Here is a 7398-nt window from a genome sequence, read left to right on the forward strand (position 1 = left end):
ATCTTGAAGCGCATATATTTTGGCGTCGAATTTTGGAACACACACACACACACGGTAATGGAACAATTCCTATGCAGATTGGCATTCAGGCATATGGGACAGTGACGTCAAGTTCAGTCTGTATTGTTTTTATCTTATCAAACTGGTTCTACTGGTGACTTTATTCGGATGGAAGACTTCAGACCGAAAACTGTATTAGTCTGAAAGCAAAAAACCATAAATAAAACGTTAATTCATTTTTTCCCTTTGACTCCAACCCTTTCAATGACTGACCGTTACAGACAGCTTCGTCGCGATCTGCGCCCTATCGGTAGATAGTTCGAGCAAATCCAAACAAGACAAATGCAAACAACGTCACGAATTAATTAAACAATTTTCAAACTTCCCCCGCCATCAGTCGTCGGGCGGTGTTTTGTTTGGCCGCATCCCCATTGACAAAATGTTTAACCGGTTTAGCACCCCCGGTTCCCCACCATTAGGAGATCGATCGGTTTAAATCGAGACCCGATCGGGATGTTCGGTTCCGCATCGAATCTGAAACGTGATCATTCAGTTACAACGTTTCGACCTAGAGTGCTGCTACTGTCTGTCCATCATGCGCTCCCACGTGAGAGGAATCATTTGTTGTTTGCCCATCATCGTGGCGCTGCTTACATTTGTTGCGGTTTGCCGTGGCACACCCGTTCAGAAGTCGGCACCCGGCATCGAGATACTTCCGGCTGGTAAGCCTTTGGTGTCCTTTGGTGGACTGCGGAGCCTTGGTTATAATTTCTAAAATTTTATTATTGCAGCATTTTCCAACGGAAATGGACCAAGCTATGTAGTAGTGGGTGATAATGAAAGTATGTATCTATTGTCAATGCGCAAGGATTATTGATCGAGCAACGGTTTAAACCCCTTACCACCTTGTTTAGATCAACCTGCTGCAGCCGCTGCCGTACCGCTACAGTTTCAATCGCGAATAGACATTCCAGTTGCGACAACAACGCAGCAACCCTCAACAACACCGATCGTTTATCAACCAGCGCCACAGCCAGCTCCGGTCCAGTATCAGCAACCTCAGCCGCAACCGGTCCAGTATCAGCAACCGCAGCAAGTACAGTATGAACAGCCGGCACCACAGCAGGTCCAGTATCAACAGCCAGTTCAGCAGTATCAACAGCCAGTCCAGCAATACCAACAGCCAGTCCAGCAGTACCAACAGCCGGAGTACCAGCAACCAGCTTCAATGTACTACCAGCAGCAACCCGTACAATACGCACAACCGCCAGCAGCGTACTCACCGTACAACGAGCAGCAGTACAACCGTCGGCCACGACCGGAAACATCTTCGTCATCCCCAGGTAAGCTTACAACAAGTTTTGTGCGCCCCTGAATATCTGTGTGTCGTAATGCTTTCGGTTGGGAGTGCGAAAAACCCCCACGCATTGTGTCGCAACCGTTAAACTTGTTTGATTTTCGACGCGCGGCCCACTGCGATAGAGGTCAGATCAGTATGGCGCTGCAAAGCCGCTACACACGGAGGACATTTCTACTTTGCACCATATCTCGATTATAACACACTTTTCCGCAATCATCTTTTTCTCCGGTTGACGCAGGCTTCTTGGATACGATTGCCCGAGCATTCGGTTTAAACGCGGGAACCAACTCTAGAGCTCCGCGGCCTGCTACGACCTCCTCTTCGTCTGGGCTGGGGCTTTTGGGGATGGCACTTGGGTGAGTGTAAAAATTTCCGTAACTTTGTGTTCCAGACAGGATATGTTTTTCATGATTATTGTATCAATTACAGGCTAGGATAGAGGACCCGCAGTTTCGCCACGTATTGCCTAATAATTCTCATCTCCCGAATGCAAAATTTTCGAGGAATTTATAAAGCAATTATACGGAAATCATTTATTCATTCTTAAATTGTACTTTTTTAGCTCATTGCAACGAAGGAAAAGGCCTTCGGTTTTGTAAATTATAAACAGATCGTGAAACTAAATGGTGTAAATAGAGTGTAAATGCAATCCAGAGTTTTACTTACATGATGACATGATTTGGCAACCTTGCCCCTAACCACGAAGAGAACACATTTTAAGTTAATTTTATGGAAAAAGGATCACATTCTGCGAGCCAACTTTACGCTCCTGTTTCGCTGTTGTTCTGGACGATCGTTTTCGTTTGTAAGTTTTCAATCCTTGGCTTTAAACACATGCGCGAAAATGTCATCGCAGCGCTTTACAAATTAGTATTTTGCTTATTTTTTTTATCTTAACAATACGATAATTTCGTGCAAGTGCTTACAATAAACCAATGCCACAATTTTTTTTAAAAAAATTTGGCCTGTTACGATACGACAGAGAAATTATCACCATTTCCACCGTTTCCATTCGACAGAGACCACCACCTCTCTGCATTCACTTTGTGTTTGACAGCTGCCTGTAGAGCGTCCGCGCGGGTAAACAACAAGATGTGGTAACGTCAAACGCGTACATTTTTCTACAATTATTCTTTACCTAAGTGTACGGACGCTTCCGAATTCCTCGACACGCACTTGCCTTTGTTGGCTGTACCAGCTTGTTGTAACTTCATGTACCGTCTGCCGTTATGTTTGTGCTATGAACGACGCTTGGACTTGGCCCGGTTACAGCCTGCGCTTCGGTCGGAGCCGTTCAGTGTGTTGAATGTTGATTAGTGTGCCTGTCCCCCCAGTGTCTAAGTGCTGTGTTCTGGTCGAGGGTGGTGGTGGTGCTGCTGCAAGGGAACTGTACTATGCTACACGGTAGGAAGAAGCCCGTCCCTTTGTAGTGTCTCTGTTAGCGCGATCACACTGCTTTCCCGGTAGATGATCGTGCAAGCGAGAGAGTCAAGCGCGCATTTCGAACATTCCGACCAACCGCTGGCCCTTTCGGTGCAGAACGAACCCGGTGCATCAGTCCCCCCCGCTCCGGCCCCTCCCCAAACGGAGGAGTTAGTTAAGTACCCGTCCAATTGTCAAAGCAAGCAAGGAGCTCGGGAAGCGCATACACGTACGCCGGCCAATGAGCCAAAGGTCCCCGATCATGTCGAAGCACATCTGCAAAAATCCGAAAAATCTCTTCTGCTTCGTGTGCGGCCTGTACACACCGTCGCACCACAAGCGGTCGATCATGACGCGGCCGCTGCTGCTGGCGTACGAGGCCCACTTTACGGCGCGCACCGTGCCGGAAAACTACCAGCACGGGCCGCCGTCCGTGTGCAACGTGTGCAACAATGCGCTGCTGCGGTGGCAGAACGGCACGTGCCCGAAGCCGGAGCTGCCGTTCGCGATCCCGATGCTGTGGAGCGCCTCGACCGACCACGCCACGGATTGCTACTTCTGCCTGACGCGTACCGCGTCGTCGCCGGACGGGAAAACCATCACCAAAGCGAACGCATCGGTCGTGTACCCGTCGGTGAAGTCGGCCATACGGCCCAAAGTGTTCTCCAACCAGCGGGCGGTGATGTTCCATCCGATACACAGCACGATCCGTCCACCGGCAGTCTCCGTCGCCGTCACCACCGGCAAGGTGGAAGCGAGTGACAGCAAACCGATCGCCGTGCGCACGGTCACCGTCACTGCGGTCAAGCGGGAAGAATCTCCAACTGTAAAGCCTCAGCAGCAGCTAAGGGTCGTCACACGGCACAGCTTGCCGGCCTCGCAACAACCGGCCCCGGCGAGTGTGCAATTGAAGCCAGTGCCGACAGTTATCAGCACGACAGTGAGTGGCGTAAAGCGCAAAGCCGTCCCAGACCCGAGTGTATTGTACGACATGACCAAGGTAAGGCTGCGCCATTCCGAACCATCGGTTGTGCTGGAAAAAAGTGAGAAACTGGTACCCGCGAGACCACCCATCGCGATCGTACGACGCCCGGTGACAGCGGGCACAGTCAGCACGAATGCTCCCAAGATATTGAACGTGTTCTCCCTCAACAAGAATGCGATCAACAGTGGTAAGACAGCGCCAATCTGTGCGGTAACATTTTGTTTTTGCTTTTCTCTAATCAAAATTTATCGTTTGCAGACTCCAAGCAATTGATTTTACCCGCTGCAAAACTCCAGCCCAAACCCATCGCTCCAACCCAGCGACCGGTAACGATAGAAATCGATGACGATGATGATGAGGAGATGAATGGAAGGGATCCACAGGATCCCCCGTCTCCTGAACCACCGCTGCCGAGATTGGTTCCGATCAAGCAGGAAAGGGAACCGCTCATCGTCACAAAGCAGCCGCCACCCCGAACGGTTCCAAAGCAGATTGCCGAAGTGCGGGTCGTTAAGGTGGAGCGATTGAGCCCAACGGCGTCGGAGCAGAAAGCACAGCCGACACCAACAGCTACCCGGGCGACGACGGGCTTTATTAATCTCTGCGATCTAGCATCGGCACCCTCGACCCACAACGGCATGATGGTGGTGAAAATGCCACCCGTCAGCGAGGCACAGCCGAAACCGGTTCCGGTGATGGCCCCAAAGGTTGTAGCTGCGCCTACTCCCGTCGTTGCACCAACAACACCCGACAGTACGGGCACTAATGGCGGTGGTGGTGGTGGTGGTGGTGGTAGTGCTTCCGAGCAGGAGGAAGTGCCCCATCGCATCACACAGTCGGAGCTGATACTGTTGCTTCGCGAGCTGGAACTGCCCAAAGAGAAGTCGGCCATCCTGATCGATCGGCTGAAAAAGTGGAATCTGCTCGCGGTCGAGCTGGTCGGTTCGAACCGTTCCCGGCCGTCGACTGATCCAGCCCCGCAAACGGTTACGCAACCGTCGGCAGTAACGACACCAGCAACAACAATAACAACCACTCCCGTAGCATCACCTGCCGCAGCTGCTGTGTCGTCTTCGACTTCGACTAAACCGACACCGGTCAATTCGTCACTGGCCAAACCGACACCGGCTAAACCGCCAATACCGGCCGTTTCGGTCGCTGTAACAACGCGAACACAGTGTGGACCGTACACCGGAACCGTCACGACGCTGACGAACATGAAAGACCTGCAAGTGCGCAGTACCCGGGCCGCGCAAAAACCGCCCATCATTACTAGCAGCACCAACAGCAACGGTGGCGGCGGCGGCACCAAGCCGCAGGAGGGTGGTGGTGGTTGTGTTGGTGAAACGAAACCACCAATACCAAAGGTCATCACGACTAGCGTCACTACGCGCAGCGCCAAAAATGCGCTGGACAAACAAAATTATACCCCTCCGGCGCGGATAAAATGAACCTCCGAATGGTGGGCGCCTGCGTGTCGCGAACTGGAACATGCACGCTTAGCATTAGCAACCTATAAAGTTAAGTTGTTTGCGCACGTCCATGGCGTGTTTCGGCGTCGCGAATGAAAGCGCAAAATGTTGTACAAAATTGTAAGGGTCGGGAAAGTTTGTTCGCGTTCGGTCATGTCCTTAAATTAAGACTCACACTACATACAAACACATACACACGCACACACATTTCTACGGTACACAGATGCCAAAAGCCATCTCTTCCAAGCGTCACATTATCCCAAGGATAGTAGAGAATCTGAGGAATACGAAAAAAAAATGAAGGAAAACTGAAGTGTCCTTAACTTTAAGCGTGAATGGAATCGGATGAGCTGATTTTACCTTAGCCTAGGTATCCACATCATCATCAGACTTAGTTTTATGTTTTTGCTTTATGATTCATGTTTCCTTTTCTATGTAAAAAAGAAAAGAAAAGCTAATGATAAGCGCGTCCGATCAGTTTGGTAGGTGAACGTGATCAGAAGACGATGACGAATGATTTTACCATTATCAGAATGAAGCTTGTGTTATGCACAAATGCGAATGATTATTGTAAGAAAAAGAAAATAATGTGAATGTTTTCCGGGATTTGACCCCATGTATGTCGAACCTTAGCTCGATTTGGGTCCCGTGTAATATAGATGTAAGATATGATGTAATAAAGTAAGGCAGGCAGGCAGAAGCATTGGATTGCGATAACATGCGGTAAAAGTATGGATGAATAAATCGTTACAATACAAAACACACACAACCAAACTACTTACGCCATGTCTTCTCACGAACCTTTTGTGTTGTGTTACGGCGAGTTATGGCTTCTTAAGGTAGCTTTAGCCCTTGCGTGAAAGTTCACGTGAAATTGTGGGTTTTTTTTTGCTATATTTCATTACATATTTATCAGAATATGGTTTTTAGAAACTATAAAAATAATTGAATTGATAAGTTAAATGCATTTCTTTGTTATTCTCCGCTGAGCATTATTTTTCCAACGTGCGCAAGGCCGGGAAACACAAGGAAATGCATTAAATTTATTAATTCAATATGTTTTACAGTGGTCTCCAGGGGATCTCATAGTTGTGGGGCACTTCCTGGACTCTTTCTTATGGGAAGTGAACTTCATATGATGGAAATTGGACTATATGCCACCCTTTTTGGACAGGCTCCTTGGAAAATCGTATTGGATTTGTCCAACAAGAGTGCTGTAGAGTCTAATTTCTATTACATTAAATTAATTTCGCGTAAGAAAGAGTCAATCAAGTCTCCCACAGCTATGAGAACTCCTGGAAAACCCTGTATAACCTACATAGTTGGGGAATGGCATATCCTTTCTTTTGTGTACGATAAGCCATATTCTGATGAATATTTAATGAGATATAGCAGAAAAACCCAAAATTTCACTGGATCTGTAATCCGGGCTTTCGAAGGAAAATAATATCCATCGCAGATGTCTTTTGGGTAGGATTCCAATGCCTTAATCACCTCCGAAAACTGCATGTCTTTGGGGGAATTATTTACAACCTTAGTCTAGTTCTTTCGCTGCTCTTACTTGAACCGAATTTTTACTTTCGAATTACGATTAAGCCTGACAAAGATAAGACTAAGATTGACTTAGGGATGAGTGTTTAAGCTACGAGATATAGCTTACTTATCAAGTACCGTTCATCTTGCCCAACCCCCTCACAAAGAGTGTTCGCTGAAAAGCTTAAGCAGCGTCGCGTGAAAGTCCCATAAACGGTCGGTATAGATTGTCCAGCAGGTCGATTGAATATTTTGGAAATGGAGGAAAAAGATCATTTAAATCAGTATTACACTACTTCCGGCTTAGTTTTAAATCTGAACAGCATTTTGCAAATCTTTCAAGATGTTTTTCCACAGCTGTCATTATTTGGCACAGCTGGGTTGTTGAATAATGCCGCTGACATTAGAAACTGATCCGGAAAACAGTGTGAAGGACTTTTTGAAGTCATGATTTCTTCTGATGAATGGCAAAAAGGTCCTTCTCAGTGAAAAGCATGCACTTTTGTTAGTGCCTGATGGACATCCCCAGACCTGCAGATTTAAACCTTCCTGCACGAGGTAATTCCACATCATTCGCACACATTTTAGGTGAAGCAACAGCAAAAAACCAACACAACTCTCTCAAC

The 7398-nt window shown here is 47.8% G+C and overlaps 2 protein-coding genes across 2 annotated transcripts; both read left to right on the top strand.

Annotated features, from left to right (window-relative positions):
- The first annotated feature begins 288 nt into the window (after positions 1–288).
- Positions 289–2009, top strand: LOC120953161 (DNA translocase FtsK-like). Its single transcript, XM_040372880.2, has 5 exons — positions 289–722; positions 792–842; positions 915–1343; positions 1599–1716; positions 1790–2009. The coding sequence occupies exons 1-5, from the start codon at positions 596–598 to the stop codon at positions 1797–1799; spliced, it is 735 nt and encodes a 244-aa protein (XP_040228814.2). The 5' UTR covers positions 289–595; the 3' UTR covers positions 1800–2009.
- Positions 2010–2372: 363 nt separating this feature from the next.
- On the top strand, positions 2373–6013 carry LOC120951346 (calphotin-like). Its single transcript, XM_040370013.2, has 2 exons — positions 2373–3954; positions 4026–6013. Exons 1-2 carry the CDS (start codon positions 3024–3026, stop codon positions 5216–5218), a joined length of 2124 nt encoding a protein of 707 aa, XP_040225947.2. The 5' UTR covers positions 2373–3023; the 3' UTR covers positions 5219–6013.
- Positions 6014–7398: the final 1385 nt, after the last annotated feature.

The sequence above is a fragment of the Anopheles coluzzii genome, chromosome 2 (genome assembly GCF_943734685.1).
Source record: "Anopheles coluzzii chromosome 2, AcolN3, whole genome shotgun sequence".
Taxonomy (NCBI): domain Eukaryota; kingdom Metazoa; phylum Arthropoda; class Insecta; order Diptera; family Culicidae; genus Anopheles; species Anopheles coluzzii.

Excerpts from the sequence above, each read along its gene's own strand:
- LOC120953161 (XM_040372880.2), top strand. The coding sequence starts at position 596 with ATGCGCTCCCACGTGAGAGGAATCATTTGTTGTTTGCCCATCATCGTG. Across the intron at positions 843-914 it reads AGTAGTGGGTGATAATGAAA|ATCAACCTGCTGCAGCCGCT; the intron begins GTATGTATCTAT and ends CACCTTGTTTAG. Across the intron at positions 1,344-1,598 it reads AACATCTTCGTCATCCCCAG|GCTTCTTGGATACGATTGCC; the intron begins GTAAGCTTACAA and ends CGGTTGACGCAG.
- LOC120951346 (XM_040370013.2), top strand. The coding sequence starts at position 3,024 with ATGAGCCAAAGGTCCCCGATCATGTCGAAGCACATCTGCAAAAATCCG. Across the intron at positions 3,955-4,025 it reads CAAGAATGCGATCAACAGTG|ACTCCAAGCAATTGATTTTA; the intron begins GTAAGACAGCGC and ends TATCGTTTGCAG.